At 29.7% G+C, this 26,091-nt stretch overlaps 4 protein-coding genes across 6 annotated transcripts; all 4 read left to right on the forward strand.

The window, feature by feature from the left end:
- Positions 1–2,189: 2,189 nt before the first annotated feature.
- Positions 2,190–3,057, forward strand: LOC124824323 (RING-H2 finger protein ATL5-like). Its single transcript, XM_047296745.2, has one exon. The coding sequence runs from the start codon at positions 2,362–2,364 to the stop codon at positions 2,896–2,898; it is 537 nt and encodes a 178-aa protein (XP_047152701.2). The 5' UTR covers positions 2,190–2,361; the 3' UTR covers positions 2,899–3,057.
- Positions 3,058–4,036: 979 nt separating this feature from the next.
- LOC124824330 (histone-lysine N-methyltransferase ATX3-like) lies at positions 4,037–13,310 on the forward strand. Of its 3 annotated transcripts, none has more exons than XM_088091870.1 (23): positions 4,037–4,945; positions 5,299–5,354; positions 5,424–5,592; positions 6,522–6,629; positions 6,724–6,792; positions 6,904–6,972; positions 7,065–7,156; positions 7,262–7,354; positions 7,552–7,687; positions 7,949–8,021; positions 8,171–8,270; positions 8,372–8,496; positions 8,921–9,066; positions 9,571–9,675; positions 9,853–9,917; positions 10,007–10,220; positions 11,260–11,343; positions 11,471–11,524; positions 11,642–11,728; positions 11,822–11,908; positions 12,449–12,523; positions 12,695–12,795; positions 12,962–13,310. In XM_088091870.1, exons 1-23 carry the CDS (start codon positions 4,229–4,231, stop codon positions 13,050–13,052), a joined length of 2,916 nt encoding a protein of 971 aa, XP_087947996.1. In that variant the 5' UTR covers positions 4,037–4,228; the 3' UTR covers positions 13,053–13,310. The 3 variants fall into 3 exon arrangements, with proteins under 3 accessions (XP_087947996.1, XP_047152709.2, XP_047152708.2); XM_047296753.2 differs by having other exon boundaries at positions 4,040–4,945; positions 11,263–11,343; positions 11,639–11,728; XM_047296752.2 differs by having other exon boundaries at positions 4,041–4,945; positions 11,639–11,728.
- Positions 13,311–14,239: 929 nt separating this feature from the next.
- LOC124824320 (uncharacterized) lies at positions 14,240–15,138 on the forward strand. The gene has a single exon (XM_047296741.2). It carries the CDS (start codon positions 14,300–14,302, stop codon positions 14,879–14,881), a length of 582 nt encoding a protein of 193 aa, XP_047152697.1. The 5' UTR covers positions 14,240–14,299; the 3' UTR covers positions 14,882–15,138.
- Positions 15,139–20,094: 4,956 nt separating this feature from the next.
- LOC124824324 (uncharacterized) lies at positions 20,095–21,066 on the forward strand. Its single transcript, XM_047296746.2, has one exon. It carries the CDS (start codon positions 20,168–20,170, stop codon positions 20,753–20,755), a length of 588 nt encoding a protein of 195 aa, XP_047152702.2. The 5' UTR covers positions 20,095–20,167; the 3' UTR covers positions 20,756–21,066.
- The last annotated feature ends 5,025 nt before the right edge of the window (positions 21,067–26,091 follow it).

Genomic DNA, 26,091 nt, shown 5'->3' on the forward strand with positions numbered 1-26,091 from the left:
AAACTAAGAATACATATTCAATATTTATCAAAAACACCATTATCATGCATTGATAATTTGTTGCATTTAGTCCATTTTAAAATTTTATTTGCTAAAACATATTTACTATATAAAAAGTATGAGTGGAACAATTTATAACTTTTATCTATTCTACCATCTTATAGTCTAACTCATTCATCTTCTAGCATCATGTAAACAGTTACCAACTTTTAATAGGTGATAGATAAATTATATACAAAATAATAATACAAACGTGTTAAATGATGATAAAATGACGTCTTCAAACGTGTTTCTCAGTTAACATACATACCTTTCTCTGTATCATTTTGTACCTTTCTCTGTATCATTTTGTACAGTTAATGAATCAATACATTCATCTCTGTCTTCACCCTTCTGACTTCTCCTTCTTTTTTCTTCCTCATAACCTTTTTTTTATTACTGCTTAATAAATCTATGATAAATGATACTTGAATCTTAATATTAAGAGATTAGGAGCTTTAACAAAATATAATTTTATGTACTTTTGTAATAGTGGGTGATAATATATGATATGTTGTAATCAAATGAATATAGTAAAACTGTTAAAGAGGTACTTGACTTTGAGGAAAAGTTTAAAGTAGTCATTTTAAGTAAATTAGTACAAATTTAAATGAGTTTTTGTATACATTATTATTATACGAAGATGTCATTTTATCATCATTTAACATCTTTGTGGAAGTTACTTGACTATATGATTAACTTTTGTATTAGTCTGGATTTTTTTTAACGCATTTGCGAGCATGTTTTTTAGCTTGATCCAACATGCATTTTTAAAAAATTATTAATTATTTTAAAAATTAAATATGTTTTTATTTTCTTAATTTTAATAAAAATTAAAATTAGTCTTTTTAAATCGTTGAGACCAATATAATTTTTTATCTTTAAAATATATAAATTTAATAAGTTTAACCAAATTTTATTAAATTTATCTATTGCTTCGTAATATCATTTGAATTGTTTATATTCTTTGACACATTTTTTTATTCAATGTTAACTGAAAAACGCGTTTGAAATGTCAAATATATTTAACAAAATTTAGTTAAAATAATTAAATCTACACATTTATAACATTGAGATTAAATTTGATTAAAGTTTCAAAAATAAACTAATTCTAATTTGTAGTTAAAGTTAATAGACCAAAGACATATTTTTCCTTATTTTAAATTCATAATTTATATTATTTACTGATAATTTTAATGGACAAGATCAGCAAACATTTATTATTTATTTATTTTTAAAAGTTCGTATTTATTATTTGATAATGTTTTTTTTGAGGTTTATTTAAATGTTTTTCAACATGACCTCTCGCTGTATGTTCTCAACCTATTTTGAATTTTTTTTTATGTGATTATAGCATGTATGAGATTATTTCTCTTGTGGTAAATTGAGTTCTAATATTCAATATCGGATTATGGTTCATAATTTATGCTTATCGTCAATGATGATTTTGAGAACCTAAGATAACATTCATAATTCTAACCACTTTTACGTTTGTTAAAACTTTAATATTTTTTTTCTCAAACTCATCTATTTGATGCTATGTGATGTTCCTAATGAACGATTAGTAATTAGATGGAAGATTTTTTAATATATATATATATATATATATTTTTATATTTTTGGGTCTAAGATTTACATTAAAGAAACATTTTGCTCTTGTATGTAACTTAAGATTTTGAATGTAGCTCTAAAAAATAACAATGAACAATTGGGTTGATAATTGTAAAGATATTTTAATTTTAGGGTCCAATTTAAAAAAAATTAAATAGTAAGTTCTCAATTTTTTTCACACTTGTGATACAAAGCACCATAAAAATGATGAGAGAAAAGGAGATAATTTCTAACAAATTGTTTTGAATGTTGTAAATTGTTGATAAAATCATGAAACATTTTTTTTTAGGTTTTGAATTTTAATTATTAATTTTAATCCAGTAATATTAATTTGATTTTGATAAAAATAAAATAGGAATTAATACTTTTAATTTTTCATTATTAAATTAGAATGTAGTATTATTTTATTATTGATATAAATAAAGATATATTAAGTAATATTCTTTAGATTAATCAGTTAATATATTATCTTTTATTTTCATTTTTTAATCAACGTCCTGTATATACATGTTTAAGTCATGGAAAATCATCATCCTGAACCATCTGTTTAGTTTGTGTGTGTCACTGATTTTTTTTCTTCTACAATATTGACCAATGAAGAGTGGTTGCAGGCAGTCGAAGATATCGATCTGATCCAAATATAAAATAAAAATCCTTCTTTTTACAGACACAGTTTCAGACATATCAGAGACTTCACTCTTCTTCTCAATCATGACTATGGAGCCAGACATTGAATCCGAACACGCATATAACTGCAAGGTTATGGTGGGCACTGCCATTCTCGTCTTCCTTCTCATAATCCTCATCATTCTCCTCAACGCCTACATCCGCTTCTGCCGCCGTCGCCGCCGTGTTCTCTTGTTCCGTTCCCTTCCCACTTTTTCCTTCTCCGCCTCCGTGCACCGCTCTCTCCAGGAATGTGCCGTGTGCCTGTCGGAGTTCGCCGAGGGTGATAAAGTTCGCACACTTCCCAACTGTAAGCATGGTTTCCACACCCACTGCATCGACGCGTGGTTTGCCTCTCACTCCACGTGTCCTCTGTGCCGAACACCGGCCCAACCGGCCAAGGGTTGCTCCGATAATGAACCCGGTTTGGTTCCAGTTTCCGGAGCAGAAGAGGGTTGTTCTTCGTCTTTGGGTCCCCCAATTGCGTGTCCGAGAAAGACGTTGGATGTAGTGATAGAGGTGGGAGATGTGGAAAGAGGTTTGAATCCTGCAAGGAAGATGATGGATTCAGATGTTCATTGAAGTGGTTTTTGTAACGCATTAAGCTAGTCAATGCTATGGTTTATCATAATCTAATCCCTCAAATTGGTTTTAACATGTGAATCTAAAATCACTGAAATTCCAAATCTCAGTTGAATTTGGTTAGTAATGCACATTTAGACCATAGTAATTTTCTATTATTTTACCTTTGCGTGTAGTTTATTAAAAGCAAAAAGAAAAAATGTATTAATTTTTGTGAGTCAAGTAAGTAATCTATAATAGATTTTGATAGAAAGTATTTTGTAAACTAAAAGTTGTTCGTTTTTTTTTTTAACATGTTATATAAGTTATGAAACCTTTAAAATAATATGTATTTTTTAATAACATTCAAAATATATTCGAAAATGTGTTCTTGATGTTTCTCTGTTGAAAAGCCATTGAAAATAATTCAATAAAGAAACTTTCAAAGCAATTCTTCTGTACATGCATTATAAATCTGTAATTTTTAGATAATATGTTTTAATAATAATTATAATAAGGTTTAATAATATTTTCTTTCTTTATTTTCATTCATTTTTGTTCAATATACAATTTATTTTCTTAAATATTTAATATGATCTTAATTTTTATAATTTATATTTAATTTATTCCTTTTATCAAATAGTAATCATATAATTAATAATTAGATATAATTAGTAATTAGATGAGAAATTTTTAGTTTTTTTAATTCTTTTTAATTCTCATAAACTACACAGTGGATATGATTAAGTAAAACTAGTAATACTTTGAAACTACGTACCAATTATCTTAACAAATAATTTTGCAGTTTTCATTTGTATAAGGTATGCTATACTTATTTTGAATTCAAAGTTGTAACATTATTTATCAATTAGTTTTAGTTTTAACCTGATTGTAAATTTTAAGTCCTTTATAATACTAACTATATTTTAATAAAACTCATTTTCCCGTAGTTAATATTTTAAAAAATAGTTAATTTCTGATTATTCACTGCCGAGGAATCTTTTGTATACAACTGAAAAAACTATAGCATCTGTAACCCTCAAATGTTGGCGCCATCACGCAATCAAGAAATTTAAGAATTCGCGCCTTTTCTCAATTTTGCAAATTTCTGTGTTCAAATGTCACAAAACCACCGCCAGCCATGATCTCTGCATCTAAATTTCTTCATAGAATCAAATCAAATAAATATGAATATATTTTAACAGAAACCTTTTTGTAGCAATACATGAATAATCTTTGCTGCTTTATTAGGTTTCTTTCTACACAGATCTATATTTTGGGTGTGTTATAGACAATCACAGCCAGAGCTTCCCCTTTCTTATTCAAAGGCGTGCATTTTAGGATTCTTAAGATGATCATTAAGCGGAGCATGAAAACTGAAATTCCAAAACGATTCAAGTCAGAAAAACGAGGGGATTCCGAGATTCATAAGGAGAGGAGAACAAATGGGTTTTTTTCTGCTGAAGGAGTCTCTGGATCCAGTGAGGCGCCGTCCAATTCAAATTCCGTGGACTCCAATGGCACAATTGGAGACCTGCCCCCGCAACCAGAAGAAGGGATTCGTGCCATTCAAGCCCAGTCTTCCAGAGGTCGCACCAAGAAGCTTCCTTGCAGGTTCAGTGATTCTGTTCTTTACGAACGATTAGGGTCTGATAACGGGAATGGGAATGTTTTACAAGACGTTGCTGCCATGAGTAGTGAGCGGGATTCTCCTTGTTTTCCATGTTCTGCTGTGCTAAGAGATTCCGAGTACTCCGTCAAGACTGTTAGAAAGACGGTTATTGGAGGTCGTTCTGTGTTTGTTAAAGAGAAGATTGATGCTGTGCCTGGACTAAGTACCCACGTTGAACGTGTGAATGGAAGTGTCAAAAGGAAGAGGGATGCTTGCAGATTGGATGATTTTTGTTTGGGTGATATAGTTTGGGCAAAGTGTGGGAAGACCCATCCTGCTTGGCCTGCTGTAGTCATTGATCCTTTCTTTCGAGCTCCCAAATCCGTCATAAACTGCTGTGTCCCTTCTGCACTTTGTGTTATGTTTTTTGGTTACTCCAAAAACGGGAATCGGAGGGTAAGGGTTTGATTTCTATTTAGAAAAAAAAAACTTTTTTTGTTTTGAAAGGAAACTGAACAGGTTGCTTAGACAATTCAAGGAAATATTGAATAAGATGAAAAAAATATTATCTTGGAGTTTTTCTTATTTTTGGATTTTAAAACGTATATTCTGGAATTTGTTTTAAGAACATGTTTTGGTTGAGAAATTGAATGTTGAGTTATGTAGAATTGTTTTAGGTTTTTATTACAACTTAAAAATGAGAAAGGAATCAAATATGCACTAATTTAGTAGTTGCGTATGTTCATAGACTTGAGTTTTTGGTTGTGTTTTTAGTGTTTAAATATTTCTAAGAGAATTATGATGGGCAGGACTATGCCTGGGTGAAGCAGGGGATGATATTCCCCTTCTGGGAATTCATGGACAGGTGCGTATCTGCTGCAGTTGTTTCCGCAATAATGTTTTGTATTTACTTACTAAAATTGCCTTTGTTCAGGTTCCAGGGGCAGATCAAACTGTACAAAAATAAAGCAAGTGATTTTCACAAGGCAATGGAAGAGGCAATGTTGGCCGAAGATGGCATTTTGGACTTACACTTGGAAGCTGATCAAAATTTGGTGGCTGCGGATTCCCCGGTTGACCACCGTCATTCCTATAAAGATCAGGTAGTTTTATCTCACTTTGTTTTTGCGTATGATCATGCTTAGACTAATGACGAGAGCATCTGTAAGCTTCATTTAGCTTAAGAACGAGGTCTAGTGATGTCGTGAACTTGCAATATAGATTACAAAAGCTGCACTGTATAGCTGATTTTCGTCTTACTTGGAAGGACTAAGGAGTGCGTAATGATATTCACGCTATAGCCTCTAATGTAGTCACTCCCTACTTCAAGAGTTCAAATTAACATCCTAGAATTTGAATGAGTATTGTTTCAGTGGCCCAAAATGTAAAAGCAAATGGGACTGATAGTATTATGAATTTTCAATGGTATCGGTTACACCAAAGTTAAAAGATTTTTAGCCCAGCATGTGAAGTGAAAGCAATCGTGCAGTTTTCTTGAAATGTTTTCTTGTTGTCTTTTCATAGGATATAGCATAGGCATAGCCGTATAGGCGTGGCTGACTGAGTTTTAGTTTGTTCAAATCTCTCACGTAGACTTCAGAAACATGCCTTTGATATAATGACATATGCATAATGTTGTAGAATTATGTCACAAACGATATTTCGTATACATTCCTGGTTACAAAATCAAAAAATGGAAAGTTTAACATTTAAGGTTATCTCATTATAGTTTTCAATAAAACCTTTTTCTATTTTTTGATTCATTTACCTATCGCCCTATAGCTAAATCGTATACATTATCATGGTTTTGGAAACTGATCCATATAATTAAATATATTTGTGTAAACTCGGGATCAGTTGGCCGGTTTAGGTAAATTTGTTTCCTTCCTTATTTGCCGAAAACCTTTTTTAAGCCTTTGATCTCTTTTCATATATCCGTACGTGAGTGAGTGTGGATAATTTAGTCAATTAATCTTTTAAATCTTAGAGTCTGGTTAATTCTAGATTTTTTTCCGGTGAATAAATTATGTAGGGTACACTATCTTGTGCTGGCTGTGGTTTGGTGTTGCCATGCAAAAACATAAAGAAGATTAAGGATTCAAGTTGTGCTCCTCAGCACTATTGCAAGCCCTGTGTAAAGGTTCTGCGATGACTCTGCGTATATGTCTTTCATTTCTTGACAGGATAAATTTGTTGCTGACATTTGATTACTCCATTGGATTCTGTTATCGCAGTTAATAAAATCGAAACAATATTGTGGGATTTGCAAAAAGATTTGGCATCATTCAGACGGTGGAAATTGGGTAAGATTGTCTACTTACTTAATGTATCTATTATTAGATTTTATTTATTTATTTCAACAAAAAAAATTAATATTTTGAGATGTGGTGGTCTGGGGGGCTAATTTCTGACAGGTATGTTGTGATGGTTGTAATGTTTGGGTGCATGCTGAGTGTGACAAAATTTCCAGTAAACTTTTCAAGGTATCGTGTGGTGACAGTTTTCATTTTTGTCCTGCTTGTTTTATTTCATTTGATAAAAAAAGTATAAGAGACTGATTAGTTTCTTAATGCAGGATCTGGAAAATATGGATTATTATTGCCCCGATTGCAAGGGAAAATTTAATTGTAAATTATCAACATCTCATGCACAGAAGTCAAAAAAGATGTACGTAGAAATTATTTATTCCTTCCTCTACTCATTCTTTTAAGGACATCGGACATATTGATTTTGATTTTATCTGTGAATCTTATGTGATATTTTTCGACGTAGATCAATGGAGGATAGCCAAAAACTTGTATTACCTGAAAATATTGCTGTGGTATGCAATGGCCTGGAAGGAATCTATATTCCAAAGCTTCATTTGTAAGTCTCCAACACTTTATCTTTAATTTTTGTATTAGGAAGATGAAACTGTGTTCTAGATTTATTAGCCTACCTGAATAGGTTCACAAGCAAACCTATGTCCGATCTGGGAACAAGTGAACACTTGTGGTGATTAAACCTATTATGTCATTCAAGTAGAAATTGATATAGTTTCTTTTTATTACATTTTCTTGCAGGGTTATGTGCAATTGCGGCTTGTGTAGTTCTAGGAAGTATACACTTACTGAATGGGAAAGACATGCAGGTTGCAAAGCCAAAAAATGGAAACATAGCGTGAAAGTAGAAAGCACAATGCAACCGCTAATAAAATGGGTTTGTGCCAGTTCTTGTCATACTAGATTCATGGCAATACTCTCTGGTGAATTATGTGTTGTTGTTATTTATTTATTAATTTTTTTGTATTCACGTTTATGAAAAATATTACTCAGATTACTTCACTGCTGTCTAGTGTCTACATCTTTCTATTTCAAACATCTCCCAATTTTCACTTACGCAGCTATTGTTATGTAATATGTGTATATCATGCCTTCATTTTTCCATATAATGTGTTTATACCAATAATATTTACTTCAGATCAGTAACCACAAGGCCCCAACGGGAATTCCCCCGCAGTTAGATCAGCAGCAAATTCTGTCCTTTTTACAAGGTGAATTTCTATTTCATATAAACCTTTACATATTGAAGCCTCAATTTCTCTTATGCGATCATGTGCTATGACACGTGGAAGTCATATATCTTGTTGAATATATCTTGGAAAGGGAGAGATTAATTTTCCTTTTACCTTATTTTTTTCAGAGAAGTACGAGCCAGTTTATGCAAAATGGACAACAGAAAGATGTGCCATTTGCAGATGGGTCGAAGATTGGGAATATAACAAAATTATCATCTGTAACAGGTGTTGTCATCATTGTTCATGTTATGATGGATCTGAAAAAGTTTCATTTCTAACTTACTGGATGAACCGTCAATTATGTTATGTGCATGTTTATTGTGCAGGTGCCAAATGGCTGTCCACCAAGAATGCTACGGGGCAAATAATGTTCAAGACTTTACTTCCTGGGTTTGTAGAGTTTGTGAAACTCCTGATGTTGAGAGAGAGTGTTGCCTCTGCCCAGTAAAAGGTACGTTATTCACACCGAGTATTTTTTGTTGTCTGACATTGTTGCATATGCTGATGATCCTATTACTTCACTCTACGACAGTAGCAACTGATGGATCGAATGCACTATTTTCACCAAGAAATGGACTAGTTTTCACGTATACCAAGAATGGCTTGATTTTGTTTGATATTTAATCTCTACACCAATTTATGAATGCTATTAATTATTCCCTTTTTTACAAATTTTAGGAGAATTCTCTTTGGGAAAATCTGATAAAATTTGAACGATAAGGAGAATCCTCCTATAAGCTTCATGCAGTAGATATGATTACATCTAAAGTCTTAGAACTGTCCACTTTCCATTTGAATGATTGTTTTTCCCTCATTATTTTTGGCCACGATCAATTGCTAATCTGCTTTTACTATACGGGGAAAATGATTTGCAGGTGGGGCTCTGAAACCAACTGATGTTGAGATGTTGTGGGTTCATGTCACATGCGCTTGGTTTCAGCCTGAAGTTCTTTTCCAAAATCATGAGGCAATGGAACCGGCCACTGGAATCCTCAAGATTCCTCGTAATTCCTTTTCGAAGGTATGGCATTGGACTGAAATGTCTATGTTCATTCTAAAGTGGTTTCAGCTAGAAGCCTACAATATTCTTTCTAGCAGCACCTTCAAAACTTTGTGATTCTTTTGATATCCATGCAGATAATACAAAAAAAATTACAATCGTACACATTTTTTATTTTGATGATGTCTTACTGAACATAAATGTTCTTTAAAATTGTTCTTTACAATCGTACAATCTCACCAAAGAAATCGTTCTTTAAAATATTACTTTTACAAACACTTCCTACTCAACATAAATATACACTAATAATACATAAATAGCCTGATCATACATCGTCTAATCTTCTACCTTCAATTCAATGCAAATACAAGCACTCCTCCCCATGATTTTATTCATATTGATTGGTAACATAGTGGTTGGGTTGTTATTTAACATTTTGTTTCTCCCTTTTCTTGTTGGGTTTGGGCGTCCTATACTTACAGATTAGTTTCATTGTTTCACGTTTCCTGTCTATTTTGATGGCAGACTTGCGTGATCTGTAAACAAAGCCACGGTTCCTGTATAAGTTGTTGCAAATGTGCTACACATTTTCATGTGACGTGCGCGTCAAGAATGGGATATATCATGGAAGTAAGTTTAATGGTCCCTCTGAATATGAACAAACCAAAGTTCTAAAATTGTTTGTGGTTTTCTTCTTAACTTGCTTCATCAATCTTTCCGTAATAAATAAGGTTCCAGGGATGTTAGCATTTAATTGTATGATGATTGCCACTGCTGGGGAAATATTGATATTGTTTGAATTTACAGTTGCATTCGACAGAAAAGAATGGGACAACAACAACGAAGATGCTAATATACTGTGCAAATCACAGGTTTGAGCTCTGGTCACTAAAGTACAATGGCTTGTTTTCCGTGATTTTTTTTTTGAGAATGTTCATATATAAGAAAAATATCATTTTAGGGTCCCAAACCCAGATTCAGGACTGGTTGTACATACACCCATGGAGGTATTCTCACCGACAGTTTCGCTTCAAAATCACCCGAGGTGCTTCAGGGGATCAAGTCTGGCTTCGACAAAGAATGTAGAACTTCTTGAACCTTCAAACTCTGAAATTCATGAGATTGATCCACTCTCCGCTGCCCGAATTCGTGTGTACGAAAGGTCTTCCAATAAGGTAATTTAGAACATTTTATTGTGGCCGTAAAATTATGAGATTTTATAGCCTTTTGTTTTATGGTCATAGTCTCTTACTGTATTTCAGCTGCATCCAAAACTAAAATACTAAAATCTGGATTTGGGGTAAAGGATGTTATTTGGGATTTTTACATTTAATAACTTGGGTTAAATATGTTTTTAGTCCCTAAACTATTGACAGTTTCTGGTTTTCGTCCCTCTTCCAAAGTAAGGTACAATTTAGTCCTCAATCTTTAAAAAACGTTCGTTTTAGTCGAAAAAACGAACGTTTTGAGGACTAAAACGAGGACTAAAAACAAAATTTTGAGGACTAAAACGAACGTTTTTCTAAAGAATGAGGACCAAATTGTACCTTACTTTGGAAGAGGGACGAAAACCAGAAATGGTCAATAGTTTAGGGACTAAAAACATATTTAACCCTAATAACTTTATAAGAAAAAACACATGCATTATGTATATTTGTATTTTTTTTATGATAATAAAAAATAATAAAATATTTAGTATTATTATTATAATTATAAAATTAAATATAAATAATTATAATTTTATTTATTTTGTAGGTAATTTTTTAATTAAATTAATTAAAAAATGGTTAAATTTAAAAAATATTGAAAAAAAAGTTAAATTTAAATAAATTATCACTTAAAAAGTAATATTAATAAAATAATTATTTTATTTTAAAAAATATTTGAAAGATAAAATTGAATACGAAAAGGAAGAATTTCATTAAACATAGGTATAAAAGTAAGTTATATTTTAAATTGCAATTTCTAATTAAAGGAAATCGTATTTGAGAACACAAATTTTAATTAAAAAATTGAGATTTTATGATAATTTTTTTTAAATAATAAACATATTTTTTGAAATATTTATTCTTACAAAAGTATTTTAAAATTCAACCTATATATATACCCTTTAATATTTTTGAAATCTATCCGTTAAAAAATATATATATTTTTTTAAATTATTCCGTACATTATCTAATCTCTTTTGTTTCGTCTCATTCAATTTATTGCCAGAAGAATGCTGCGCCTGCAATTCACTTGCTTGGGGGGCCAAAGCTTCACTCTTTAGGTGAAATAACTCAATTGAATGGTATTAAGGTAATACTTTTTTTGGTGTTTGACCTCTGCTTTTGAAATGGGTAACAAGTCTTTTTGAGTTGTGACTGCGATTCTTTTCCCGTTTGGTAGATTTTTTTTCCTGAGTTATATCTTTGTTCTGTGACAGGATGATCAAGCTCTTGAATTTTCTTCTCTTAAGGAACGTCTTCATCATTTACGGGTTAGTTAGTCTCTCCATTTGGTCAAATTAAAACTTAACTTTTATTTTCAAATTAGCGATCTGTTTGGTTTTCTTGCCTGGTTATATTCAACCTTTAATGTTTTGGGGTTCCAGAAGACAGAAAGCCAAAGAGTTTGCTTAGGAAAATCAGGAATTCATGGATGGGGCCTCTTTGCTCGTAGAGATTTACAAGAAGGAGAAATGGTAACTATGTTAATTTAAGATGAATTGTAGGATAAGTATTACCCTAGTTTCCTTGAAGCACAAAATGGACTTGTTTTTTATGCGTGTCTGCAGGTTGTTGAATATCGTGGTGAGCAGGTACGACGTAGTATTGCAGACCTAAGGGAAGCAAAGTATCGTTCAGAAGGCAAAGATTGTTACGTGAGTATCTTGTTTTTTTATTTCGGTATTGCACATTACACCCAACACTTTCAGTATGCTACCTTATTCTGATAAAATAATGAGATTTCATTGATTGGTAACTCAAATTTTATGTGCTTTTGGCTTGCTGTTTGCTTCACAGTGAAAAATGATAAATTAATTGTTTTTTTCCCAACTTTTTATTGAGTTTTTATACAGAAGTTCTATAAATATTGAGATTTATCAAAATTTGATTTTAGATAAATAGTCCTTTTTATTCTCATTAATTCTACTTGGGTCTTAAATATTAAGGTTAGGCAGTTCCATTTTTCATGTCTGCGAATTGCTCCACCCTCCCTTTCCAAGATAGTCAATCTGCCAAAGCTAAACTTTTTAGTTGGGGACATGGGGAATTGTGACTTGAACTTTGGTGCTCTACCTATTCTATCATGTTCCATTTGTACCTCTAGTTCATGTTCAGATTTCTACAGCAGATGTTTAGTGTTAACGTTGGGATTCATTGTACTGCGATCTAAATGCCAAATGATATAAACTATGCAGTTGTTCAAGATTAGTGATGAAGTGATGATTGACGCAACGGATAAGGGCAATATTGCACGTATAATAAACCATTCTGTAAGTCATTCTGACGAATCTTGTCTTTGGACTCTGGTTTTGCGCCGAAGGTAGAACTGATTTCATGTACTTTGGTTGCTCTATGGCGCTAAAAAAATGTGGGAGATGTTGGTGTTCAATGATGAATTATTTGTTAATGATTTTTTTTTGAATCAACCTGTTCTGTTACAGTGCATGCCAAACTGCTTTGCTAGGATTATGTGCTTGAGTGATGAGGAGAATCGGATTGTGCTTATTGCGAAGACCAATGTTTCGGCTGGTGAAGAACTAACGTACGGTTTGTTGTGTTTGTATATTTTTAACGTTTGTGCATTTAAGGAATCATGCATATTGAACTGAACGTGACAAACATCATATATAATAATATAATAATGTCTTACTTTTAGGAATGAAGATGCTATTTAGCTTAACATTTTTTGTCTTTAAATGTTGCAACAGGTATAATTACTTGTTCGATGTAGATGAGCCAGATGAACTGAAGGTTCCCTGTCTCTGTAAAGCCCCTAATTGTAGGGAATTTATGAACTAGGTTCCCTGTCTCTGTTCTACATTGTTTCCAGGCCTACAAGTTTTCCAACCATGTGGAAATATTTGTTGATTCTTCAACTTTTAGGCTTTTTCATAAGTTAATTAATTTGTATACCATTGGATTTCAATTTATAGAATAAAGGAAAATTTGCTTACAATGAATTTACTGTAATGACATATGTTCCATAATATTTTTCGCCTGTACTTTTTTCGGTACTACAGGTATTTTTTTATTCACATCTATTGTTCAAACACTTAATTTTAAGAGCTTAACTATATGATGACTTACTATGTAAACTCTTATAATCAATTGAAAATCACCTTAGATTAATGGTATCTAATTTGAATTGGCCATCTCAGTTATTGTATTGACTGGTTTGAATGGGAGGGAGTGAATTTTTGAATGGTATAAATTGGTACAGAACAATTATAAAGTATTATATGATGAAGAAAATTATCCATAACACCCGTAAAAAGAAATTGCTAAATGTATATCTCGATGCCAAACACCTAAAAAACAATAAACATGTCCAGCAATTTAGTCCGAAAGAGAAATTTATGTTTCAGAATATAGTTTTCAAAAGAAGATACTTTTTTAACAATTTTTTTGACAACTTATTAACTTATTTGTTATTGGTTTGTTTTAAATATTTTTTTAAAACTAAATTCAAATGAATTAATAGAATAATGAGATGTTACCGTTTTTAAAAAATTGTTATGAAAAAATTATTAAAATAGTTTTCTTTTTAATATCCACCGTTAGCAGTAGAAAGATAAAATGTCATAATTAATAGAAGTAACTTGATTCAAATATACTAATATTATTATTATTTTGTTTATATGCATTAAGGTTATATTAGAAACTTGGAAGGAGGAGGAATTTGTTCCTACTTTGACCAAACCAATTATGGCGAGAGATAGAATTTGCAAGCGGTGTAAATGCAGTTTCAGAAATGGATTGAAGCCAAAAAGAGAGAAAAAACAGGAACAAAATAAATCAGAAACACAAAAACACGTACCTAGGTTTGGCTGTTAGTACTTTGGGTAGACCTATGATGTTGTGGTAAAATTAGCATTGAAAATGAAAAACCCTAATTAAGTGTGAAAAATTGGATGGACAGGAGTGTTACTCTCCCACTATATAAATTCTCTCCTAGGTCCAGTGATAACTCGTCTTGGTGTAAAAGCATAAAACACCAAGCCGAGAATAAAAGAAAAAAAACCTCTGACCGTGATTTCTGAATAAAAATGGATCACTCTGCAAAACTCCTGTGGGTGTTGGGTCTATGCGTGGCTGTAATGGCACAGCAGGCAACTGCACTGGACCTATTGAAAGTAAACCTTATTGGCGGAAAGGAAACACCAACAGGAAAGACTCTGATCAACAAGGTATGTTCAGCGTCCCCAACCAAAGACCTCTGCGTTCAGGTCCTCTCTTCTGATGCACTAAGCACCACCGCAAACCTCAAAGAATTGGCAATCATTTCCCTCAGGGTTGCTGCCAGAAACGCTTCTGGCATCCTCGCCGACACCAAAGTTCTCATCGATGACGACGAACTTGACCCTGATGTCCAACAAGGTTTGGCTGATTGCAAGGAGAACATCTTGGACGCAGAAAGCCAGCTGGAGGACACCATTGCTGCCTTGATGATCAATTCTGATGGTGACGCTCAGCTTTGGCTCAAGGCTGCCTTGGCTGCCATCGACACCTGTGATGCTTCCATCCCCGGAGACGACGACATTCTCTCCGTTGAGAGCGCCGTCTTCCGCAAGCTCTGCAACATCGCCAACCTCGTCATCAAGCAACTCGCTAATCCAACCAAATCTTAAAAACCTTCGGCTTTGTGAACCCATACATGTATCATTTTGTGTATTACTCTTTTCCTCATCCGGTGTTTGTCATTTTTAAACTCAGCAACTGCTCTCCAAGTCTTTTTCTTTCTGTCTTTTGTAATGTGAGAAAATGAAGGTTGCTGTGTTTCAGAAGTTACACAAACAACGCGATGATATGTGGTGCATGCAGGCTGATTTTCCGTGTGAATCTTTCATTTGGTTATTTTAAAAATTTTGGTTGAGAATTATTAAGATATATGGATTTATATAATTTCCTCGTTCTTATTTTTTCAATTTTGTGAAGAATGGCACACTATGATATCATTCTATTAGTAGTTGGCCTTAGGATGACACCTACGTTAATTTGACATGATTTTTATAATAAGAAAGTAAAAAATAATGAGAACGGTAGAAGTGTGTAAAAATATAATCTATTTTTCAATAATAAAGATGTTCGTACTAAATGACAGAAAGAAGGATAAGAGGAATCATATGCAATTTTTCAATAAAGATAAAAAGGAGGCTCTCAAGGATATCGCTATACACTGTTTTAGCTCTTAATAGAATAAGTAATATATTATATATTTTTATGAATTTGTCTATAAGAACCTATTGGAGAAGAAATAAATATTCACGAGCAGTTAAAACAAGACGCATGTTATGAATTGTTTGGATGAGTTTCTTCCTCTCTTTAAGAAAAAAATAGAATCAATTTTTTCACAAACTAAAATTAGTACACACACATATATAATTTACATTTTTTTTATATTTTGAAGCTCATGTATAAACTAATACTTAATAGAGAAGTTAGTTTTTTTTTTAATTTTTTTGTAAAAATATCAAACATTTCACAATTAATGAGAATGACATAATATAGTCTGTATAATAAATAATCACAAATTATTATTTTGAATTCACTTTTAATCTTTTCATTTCATAATTAAATTATTTTCACTATAAAATAGAAATATTTATTTAGAAGAAGACACAAAATTATAATGTATAAACAATAACAAACTGTTCAGTATGATAGTATAGCTAGAGCTGTCAAAACGGGTAACCCGGCTCATCACGGATTGGTCACTTAGTGAGTCAACCCAACCCGACTCACTTATTAGCGAGCTGAAAAAATTCGAACCCGGTCCAACTCATGGACTCATTTAATTATAAGTTTTTTTTAAAATAAAAAAACTACAATTTTTTTAATCCAAATCTAAATAAACGACGTTACACTAAAATATGTTAAACTCCAAAGACAATTCAAAATAAATAAAAAAGTATCATACAATCCAAACGTAATCCAAAAACATGGTGAACAAATAAGTTGTTAATATTGATAATTTTTTGTATCATTTTTTCATTTATAATATTAGAGTCTTAAATAGATAAATTTATAATATTTTTCTCTTGAAACATCTTCTTTTTTTATCACCATCTACAATACAATAAAAAAATATTAACTAATAATATTGAAACACAAAATAATAAATAATTAAATTAAATTAGGTGGGTTGGTGAACCAACTCAGCTCACTACTGGTTCAACCCGGTGAGCCGGGTTCTAAGTAAGCCGGGTTGAAAACTAGCCCACATAAAAAAATTACATTTTTTTCAAACCCAACCCGGCTCAAATCCGTTGTGAGATGAGTTGGCTCGCGGGTTATAACTCAGTTTGACAGCACTAGCTTAAAAGATATATTACTGTCATATTGAGAGTCCTCATAAAGTTTTAAATCCAACTTTAAATAATAATGGTGGTAACATCATTTGGGAAATACTAAAATCTAGAACTTTAAAATGATTATTTTCTTATTAGACAGATTTATCATAAATACTTTTGATGAATAATAAAAACAAAAAAAAACTATGAAAAAAAATTGTGAATTAATTTCTTGTAGTAGTTGACCCGTTGCCAATGGATTTAGAAATGCTTAAATTGACATTTTTTTTACAGCATGTGTCAAATGTTTTTGAGATTGGAATTGACCTATGGTTATTTTACTTAGATGATGTAGTTACAAAATTTACCGTAAATCGTGTAATTAAAAAAGATATTTTTTTCTGAATAATATATATCTAATATCATTTAGGTTTAACACATCATTTAGTCTCTATTTTTAGGGGTTTGGTTCTCATGTTGGGTGGTGGCACGAGAACGAAGGTGAGATGCGAAGGTGATGGAGGTGCAACAGAAGGGAGAAGACACTTTGGTGGTAGCGTGTGATGCATTGGAGAGGACGGCTGCCAGCAAGGATGACGGTATTGGATGGTGCGACGGCTAGGGTTTCTTGGAGAGAAATTAGGGTTTGTCTGGAGATGGTGATGATGACGTGGCATAATTTTTTTTTAATTAAAAAATCATTTAAGTCTACCTATTAAAGTGTGCCACGTGCTTATGAGATGTCACGCCGTTATGTTTTTAAACAAAATATGAGTCTTACTGAAATTTTTTAAAAGGTATAATTACTTTGAACCAAACCTCTAAAAGTAGAGACCAAATGATATATTAAACCTATCGTTTACTAATACAAAAATTCTATATACCTCCTCACTTTGATGTTGCATTATATCATTCATCAAGTTAGATATACAATTTTTAAGTTGTTCTACATATAATATTAATCATTCTTATTGTTGAAATGTAAAATAAAAAGTTGACTCATAATACTCTTTTGGATAGAATGGTAAACAAAATTTATCTACAATTTTTCTAAATTATTTATATGTCTTCAAAAACTTAATTCTTTTACCAATTTCAAGTTTCACTCATGAATTCCATGAAAACTAAGAATACATTTGAATTTTTTTAATAGGATACACCCACGATATCCTGATATTTTGACTTTTGAGAAATAATACTAATGATTCTTATAAATCATAATCCATTTTATGTTGACTTTAGGTATTCATTAGAAAATATTAACAAAAGTTAAATATATAATATATTTTTGGCTTATATAATTAAGTTTTGAGTCTTAATAAATTTTAAAAATTTCAAATTAGTTTTTAATAAATTTTTATGATTTATTATGTCAATCAAATCTGTCTCATTAAATTTTTCTGTTAACTAATTAACTAAGTGGCTTTTTATGTTAACTATAGGTAATAATCCTAGAGATGTGACACTTTATAGAATCGTCTTTTTGTAATTTTATAGTTTTATAGTTTTATAGTTTTATAGTTTTATAGTTTTATAGTTTTATAGTTTTATAGTTTTATAGTTTTATAGTTTTATAGTTTTATAGTTTTATAGTTTTATAGTTTTATAGTTTTATAGTTTTATAGTTTTATAGTTTTATAGTTTTATAGTTTTATAGTTTTATAGTTTTATAGTTTTATAGTTTTATAGTTTTATAGTTTTATAGTTTTATAGTTTTATAGTTTTATAGTTTTATAGTTTTATAGTTTTATAGTTTTATAGTTTTATAGTTTTATAGTTTTATAGTTTTATAGTTTTATAGTTTTATAGTTTTATAGTTTTATAGTTTTATAGTTTTATAGTTTTATAGTTTTATAGTTTTATAGTTTTATAGTTTTATAGTTTTATAGTTTTATAGTTTTATAGTTTATAGTTTTATAGTTTTATAGTTTTATAGTTTTATAGTTTTATAGTTTTATAGTTTATAGTTTTATAGTTTTATAGTTTTATAGTTTTATAGTTTTATAGTTTTATAGTTTTATAGTTTTATAGTTTTATAGTTTTATAGTTTTATAGTTTTATAGTTTTATAGTTTTATAGTTTTATAGTTTTATAGTTTTATAGTTTTATAGTTTTATAGTTTTATAGTTTTATAGTTTTATAGTTTTATAGTTTTATAGTTTTATAGTTTTATAGTTTTATAGTTTTATAGTTTTATAGTTTTATAGTTTTATAGTTTTATAGTTTTATAGTTTTATAGTTTTATAGTTTTATAGTTTTATAGTTTTATAGTTTTATAGTTTTATAGTTTTATAGTTTTATAGTTTTATAGTTTTATAGTTTTATAGTTTTATAGTTTTATAGTTTTATAGTTTTATAGTTTTATAGTTTTATAGTTTTATAGTTTTATAGTTTTATAGTTTTATAGTTTTATAGTTTTATAGTTTTATAGTTTTATAGTTTTATAGTTTTATAGTTTTATAGTTTTATAGTTTTATAGTTTTATAGTTTTATAGTTTTATAGTTTTATAGTTTTATAGTTTTATAGTTTTATAGTTTTATAGTTTTATAGTTTTATAGTTTTATAGTTTTATAGTTTTATAGTTTTATAGTTTTATAGTTTTATAGTTTTATAGTTTTATAGTTTTATAGTTTTATAGTTTTATAGTTTTATAGTTTTATAGTTTTATAGTTTTATAGTTTTATAGTTTTATAATTTTATAATTTTATAATTTATAATTTCATACTTTTTTAATTTTATATTTGTATTTTATAATTTTATAGTTTTATAATTTTATAATTTTAGTTTTTCAAGTTTTTAATTTTATAAATTTATAGTTTTATAATTTTGTAATTTTATAATTTTATAACTTTGTAATTTGTAATTTTATAATTTATAATTTATAATTTTATTTTTCTAATTTTATTAAGTTGTAACTTTATAATTTTATAATTTTATAATTTTATAATTTAGTATTATATAATTTTATAGTTTTTTCATTTTATAATTTTATAAAGTTAGATAAAATACTTTATTTATGTTAAAGAAGAAAAATGCCTTATGACATAAGAATGAAAGACAACCGGACATTTATATTGTTGAGAAGAATTAAGTAAAATATATTTTAATTGTTTTTTTTTCAATACAAAGTTATGAGAGTTTCAATATAAAATTAAGAAAAAAAATGAGTATGCCACATCCTGAAAATAAGAGAATTTAAATTTCATTGTAAGAGAGAAAAATATAATATTATATATATCTTGAATAATGTGTTCTGTTAATGTGAAGAAAGTAATCTCATTCCAAGTTTGTTTTAAGTTTAGAAAATGTTGAACGAATAAAACCAATAATGAGACATAGAATTTAGATTTAACCGGTGTTAAATGTCATTGATTAAAGCAAGAGAAAAAAATTTAACTCAAAAATACTAAATATGTATGATACTATGCTAAACTTAAGCATTGAAAACAATAATCCTTAATTAGGTGTGAAAATTCAATGGACAGGAGTGCTACTCTCCAACTATAAATCCCTCCCCTAGGGCTCAAGGATTCCTCATCCTGGCGTGCAACATAGTACAACGAACATAGTACAAGGAACCGAGAAGAGAAGATAAGCTTTGTCTTTGGTTTCAAATACAAAAGATGGAACTTTTTGCAAAACTCTTCTCGACGTTGGTTCTGTGCGTAGTTGTAATGGCACACCAGGTAGTTGCACTAAACTTATTGAATGAAAATCTAATTATCGGCAAGCAAACAGTACCCACAGGAAAGATTCTAATCAATAAGGTATGCACAAAGTCCCAAACCAGAGACCTCTGCATTGAGGTCCTCTCATCGGATCCAGTAATTAGCCCTACTGCTAATCTCAAAGACTTGGCAATCCTTTCCCTTAGGGTTGCTGCTACAAACGCTTCCGGCATTCTCAGCGATGCCAAAATTCTCATTGATGACGTCAACCTAGACCCTGATGTCCAACAAGGTTTGGCTGATTGCAAGGAGAACATTTTGGATGCAGAGAGCCAGCTAGAGGACACCATTGCCTCCTTGATGATTGGTTTGGAATCTGAAGCACAACGTTGGCTCAAAGCTGCCTTGGCTGCCATCGACACTTGCGATGCCTCTATCCCCGGAGATGATGACATTCTCTCTGTTGAGAGCACAGTCTTCCGCAAGCTCTGCAACATTGCCATCACCGTCACCAAGCTCTTCGTTAATTCAAATAGGTTATAAAATCCTTCGGCATTGTGGATCCATCCATATTTTGCTGTGTGTATCTTTTCTTCATCGTGTCCTTGTCGATCTCAATTCCATCATTATATGATTATATTCCTACTGCACTGTTGTCCGAGGTTTTTATTTATCTTGTTTTCTGTTAAGTCAGAAAATAAGGACTCGGACAAATATAAGTAGTGGTTTAGAAATTACATAAATTATGTAATAAATTATGTAATGATAGGTCCTTCATTCAATTTTTCTTTGGAAGATCTTGATTGACAATTAATTAGATAAGGGTACAACCCTCTTCTTTTATATTATATAATCATCTTTCTATCAATTTTTGCTTCAAAAATTTAAATTATATTTTTGTTAATTGTTTTATTGTAATAATTTGATATCTTTCTCATTCCTTTTATGTATCAGTAAAGAGATTATGCTATTGGAAAAATACCCATATACTATATTAATTCACTCTAAAAAAATTATTCACCTAAGCAAATTATATATTAGTTCTTATAATAACTAATATGGCATATTTTTTAGGTGGGGATATTACATCAATTATTATAATAATGGATATTATATATTTCATTAAAACTACAGATAACATCAATTCTTGTAATAATTAATGTAGTATGTCTTTCATGTGAAAGATACCATATCAGTTTTTTCAAAAATTGATATTATATGTGAGTTTTTTTGTAATGAAACTTCAATTTTTAGACAAATTCAATTTGTAATTAATCAAAAAAATCTAGCCAGACAGGAAAACAATATATAATGATATACCAACACATATTAAAAAATAAATAAACTAACACTTCAATAAATTAAAACATAATAGTATTCATTTATTAATTCAAACCACATCACTATTAAAAAAAATATATTTAGATACAAACAATTTTTTATTATAACAAGCTACAAATAATTCATCATAACAAGTTTCATGATAACTTGTTATGACGAAAAATTGTTTATAATACATATATATATATATATATATATATATATATATATATATATATATATATATATATATATATATTTTGGTGTGATTTGAATTAATACATGTACATCATTATGTTTTAATTCATTGAAGTATTAGTTGATCTTACTTTTAAACAAGTTTTAGTATGTATCGTTATATATATTGTTTTAGCCCACTTTTTTCAGTTCTTTTTTTAATTATGTCAATGTCTAATGAATTTTTGTCTCCTAATATTTAAAATATAACAGAATAACATATGAAACCTTCGTAAGTAATTTGTATAATTGATTTAATACATTTTTCCAATAGAATATACCAACAAAGATTATGATCCACATGTTATGCATGATATAATAACTATATTTGTAACTTCTGCTTTATCTTAATTTATTTGAAAACTACAACAAGAAGATTTTAATAGTTTTCACGAAGTATTAAAAAAAATTATTATATATTCACAATACATATATACTTTTATTTTTCCTCTTATTTATATGAAAATTTATTATGTGCTTCCTTTATAAGATATTATTTCCTATATCATCAATTAGCTAAGTTGGTTATAATAATTACATTTATTTTTAATTTTCCGTTTTGATATATTAATTGATTTTGACGTTGTCTCATAATCCCAAACCTTAAAAAATTAGACTAAAAGTAACTACTATGAATACAGTTTAACTTTAATAATTATCGCTTTGACTAAATTCATATATTTATTAAAATAGTGAATTTAATATATTACATAATTGAGAAATTTTCGAAGATATAAATTTTAATATGCAATAATTTTGAAGTTAACAAAAAATTATTTAATCCATGAATTTATGTAAATATTTTGATAAATTTAAAATTTAGTTATTAATTTTTGAAAATTTCCGTAGTACAGTAAAGTTACCTTCGAATTTAAAGTTACCAGAAAAGTGACCAGCGTTTTTCTAATTTGCAGGAAAAGTTACATGCGAATTTTAACTTTAAAATAAAATATTTGTGAAAATTTTATGCGAATATTGAAACTCAAATAAACTCGATTTAGAAGATGACATTTTTAAAAGTGACGGTGGTTTAAATTCAGATACTCAATTATTTTAATATTAAAAGTTTTAATATAAATAATTTTGTTATGAATTTTTTTTTATTTTAAAACAGATAATCTTTCTATAAATCACTTTTTTATAGTTTTTTTATTCTTTTTAGAAATTCTCTGCTCATCTAATTGAAGTATTGAGACTATAGGGTTAATCCTTATGACGAGCTTTTCAATTTTGACCTATCAGTTTCTCTATTTAAGTAAGTTGAGTTTTAACCCATTTGTTTAGTGCTTTTATATATATATATATGTTACATGTGAGTCGTGCTCAAGTTTATGTCTTTTGAGTCATCAGTTTGAGTTTTTGCTGATTAGTGGTTCTAACATGTATGGAATAATTATTGAAATCTATGATAGTGGATGGTGTGCCATGTTGAAATTGGTGATTTGGTTTTGTGAATTCTTGTTATAAACAACTTGTTGAGTTATAATTGGCTTTTGATGATATGTGGATGATAGACTTTTTGTTTTAGATTGGTCATTTGGCTGATGAACTTTAGTTCAGTAATAGGTTTTAGAGCTAGTTGGAAATTTGTTTAGAATTAGTGGGTTGACAGGTGAGCTTTAGAGGGGATTGCTTATTGAGTGAGCTTGATGTTAGGAGTTTATATTTGTTTCATCTAAGACTTACTTAGCTTCTTATTTTGTTGAATTTGGCCTTTGATATGCTAAGTTGTTGTTTAGGGCTGTGGTGGTTGTTGGTTTGATCTGATGGACTGAGTCATAGGTCAATTGAGCAAATTGGTATTCAATCTGATGTTTAAACATGTTTTCAAATCAATTTTAGTGTTAAGAATACCAATTTGGTCATTTGGATAGGTCTTAAGTGCAACCAAATCAAGATTCAAAGTTGTTGGTTTTTGGTGTGGTGTTAAGAGCAAAAAAGTTAGAGATCATTAGACTCCCAGGCGCTGAGTGACACTTTTGGTAGCTGAGCGCTACCCAAGCGAGTGAATATTTTCTGGGTGCTGAGTGACGTTTGGTGGCATTGAGCGCTACTATTTTCCTACAGGTATGGACCTTTCTTTCTTTAATTCTCTAGGCAGATGACAAGAAGTCTTATTCATAGTCTGATTCATTGACCATAGATGGTAGACAGATTAACCTTGTGTGATAGCTTAGACAAGTTGGTTCATCACTACAAGTGCAGAACTCGCCAGACATCAATACATGTATCTAGATGAATAAGTCTAGAATGAATGATTGTATATCTTAAAATTGATTGAATTTCTTATATTATGTGCTTACTTCTATAAAAATGTTATATGATTTTTTTGATACATTAGTTTATCCTTGTTTCTTGTCTATTTTGTGTGTATTCTCTTTTGCAATAATTACTTGGTATGAACCGAAGATATTGTCTCTATAGGTTAGGTACTAAACGGTGATACCACGAAAGTTTTAAATAAGATAATCATATCTTTTGTAAAACTCTAATATTATACTTTTTAGTTTCAATGTGATAAAACTTATAAAAATATAAAATCTTTATATATATATATATATATATATATATATATATATATATATATATATATATATCACATAATATCAATAATATATAATTATTAAAAGAGACAATAAAAAAATAAAAAAATAACATATAACTGTAATAATATTATATATTATCTTTGAATTATTTATTTTTTTATTGTCTCTTTTAATAATTATATATTATTGATATTATGTGATATATATATATATATATATATATATATATATATATATATATATATATATATATATATATAAAGGGAGGAATGAATTATTTACGTATTTATGTTTAATGAAAAAATTGAGATGAAATGTGTTATTTGTGATTTTGTACGTCGGATCCTAGAAAATTGTCTGTAATAGAAAAAAAAAAATCTACATATTAGTGTGATATCATTGCACAACAGGTATATACAACTTTAATCACCGCCGGATAGTGTAAGTTATTTCCAAGACGTAGTTTTCTATAACTTTTTTATTTAAAGAAAATGTAAAAGCAAGGCGTCAGCGTTGTTTGGTCAAAAGAAATCGTCCACACGGCAACCAAAGAAGGATATCTTCTATTTCCTCTTCTCTGTAGTACGAAAAGCTTCCTTTAGGTAACGAGTGACAGTGATATATAATTAAAATTATTTAGGCTTTTTATTTAGTGATATGGGGAAGATGATTTGAATGGATTTGAGTAGATTTGAAGGTAATTTTTTTGTTATTTTTTTGAGTGGGTTTGTGGACAATTGAGAGTGAATTTGAAAGTAAAGTTTGTGAGAATTAGTGTAGGATTTGATTGATGTGACAGATTTAAAAAATTAGTTTAATTGATAGAAATTAAAGATTACCAAAATGCCCTTAATTATTAAAGTAATATAAAATGATAATTGTTAATGTTATATTTAATTGTAAAAATGTTTATATAGAGTAAAAAATTAAAAATAATGATTAAAATTAATTTTTAAAAAGTAAAAAAATTATAATTTAGTAAAATAAATTTATTTTTAAACGTATTATTTGTTTGTAATAATCACATTATAAAGTTATATATATATATATATATATATATATATATATATATGTATATATATATATTTATTTAATGGATGTAATTTTATTTATTTATAAATTTTGATAATTATGAGATAATTTGAATTTGAATTATACTTTATTAATTAATATGTTTATAAGAATCCATTTATTTATTATTATACAACGTTAGATGTGAATTTATTTTAGTGATTAGGCTGAGGCACATGAATATATTTCAATTACATTTGATGGCTATTAACTTGGGACTCTTGGCCTTTCGAAAATCTTCAACTATGTAGAAGACTTTATCATTCGCACGTTTCCCCTCCCTACGTCCTTCAGATCCTCCGCGACGACACTGTTAGACGAGGTAGAGAAAGTTGGGCTCGGGCGAGACGAAGCATGCCACAACGTGGTTTTCATGGCGTGCTTCAACTCCTACGACGGCTTGAAGAACCAGTTCCCGATGCTGGTGAAGTGGGTGGGATTGTGAGGTGAGAAGCTTCACACGGATCTCAGGAGCGAGATAAGGCGGGTGGTGAAGGAGGATGGTGGGGTCACTATGGGGACATTGGAGAAGATGAGTCAGGTAAAATCGGTGGTTTACGAGATATGAGAATAGAGCCTCTGGTACCCTATCAATACGGGAGAGCGAGAGAGGACTTGGTGATGCAGAGCCACGACGCCTGAAATCAGATACAAGTTTAATGTAACCGAATACAGCTCCGCGTTCTTCTTCTTCATGCGCTGTAA

The sequence above is a fragment of the Vigna umbellata genome, chromosome 5 (genome assembly GCF_029865625.1).
Source record: "Vigna umbellata cultivar VRB3 chromosome 5, Vumbellata_1.0, whole genome shotgun sequence".
Taxonomy (NCBI): domain Eukaryota; kingdom Viridiplantae; phylum Streptophyta; class Magnoliopsida; order Fabales; family Fabaceae; genus Vigna; species Vigna umbellata.

Coding starts and splice junctions, on each gene's coding strand:
- LOC124824323 (XM_047296745.2), top strand. CDS start 2,362: ATGACTATGGAGCCAGACATTGAATCCGAACACGCATATAACTGCAAG.
- LOC124824324 (XM_047296746.2), top strand. CDS start 20,168: ATGGAACTTTTTGCAAAACTCTTCTCGACGTTGGTTCTGTGCGTAGTT.
- LOC124824320 (XM_047296741.2), top strand. CDS start 14,300: ATGGATCACTCTGCAAAACTCCTGTGGGTGTTGGGTCTATGCGTGGCT.
- LOC124824330 (XM_047296752.2), top strand. CDS start 4,229: ATGATCATTAAGCGGAGCATGAAAACTGAAATTCCAAAACGATTCAAG. Junction 5,355..5,423: donor TTCTGGGAATTCATGGACAG/GTGCGTATCTGC, acceptor GCCTTTGTTCAG/GTTCCAGGGGCAGATCAAAC. Junction 6,793..6,903: donor ATTCAGACGGTGGAAATTGG/GTAAGATTGTCT, acceptor AATTTCTGACAG/GTATGTTGTGATGGTTGTAA.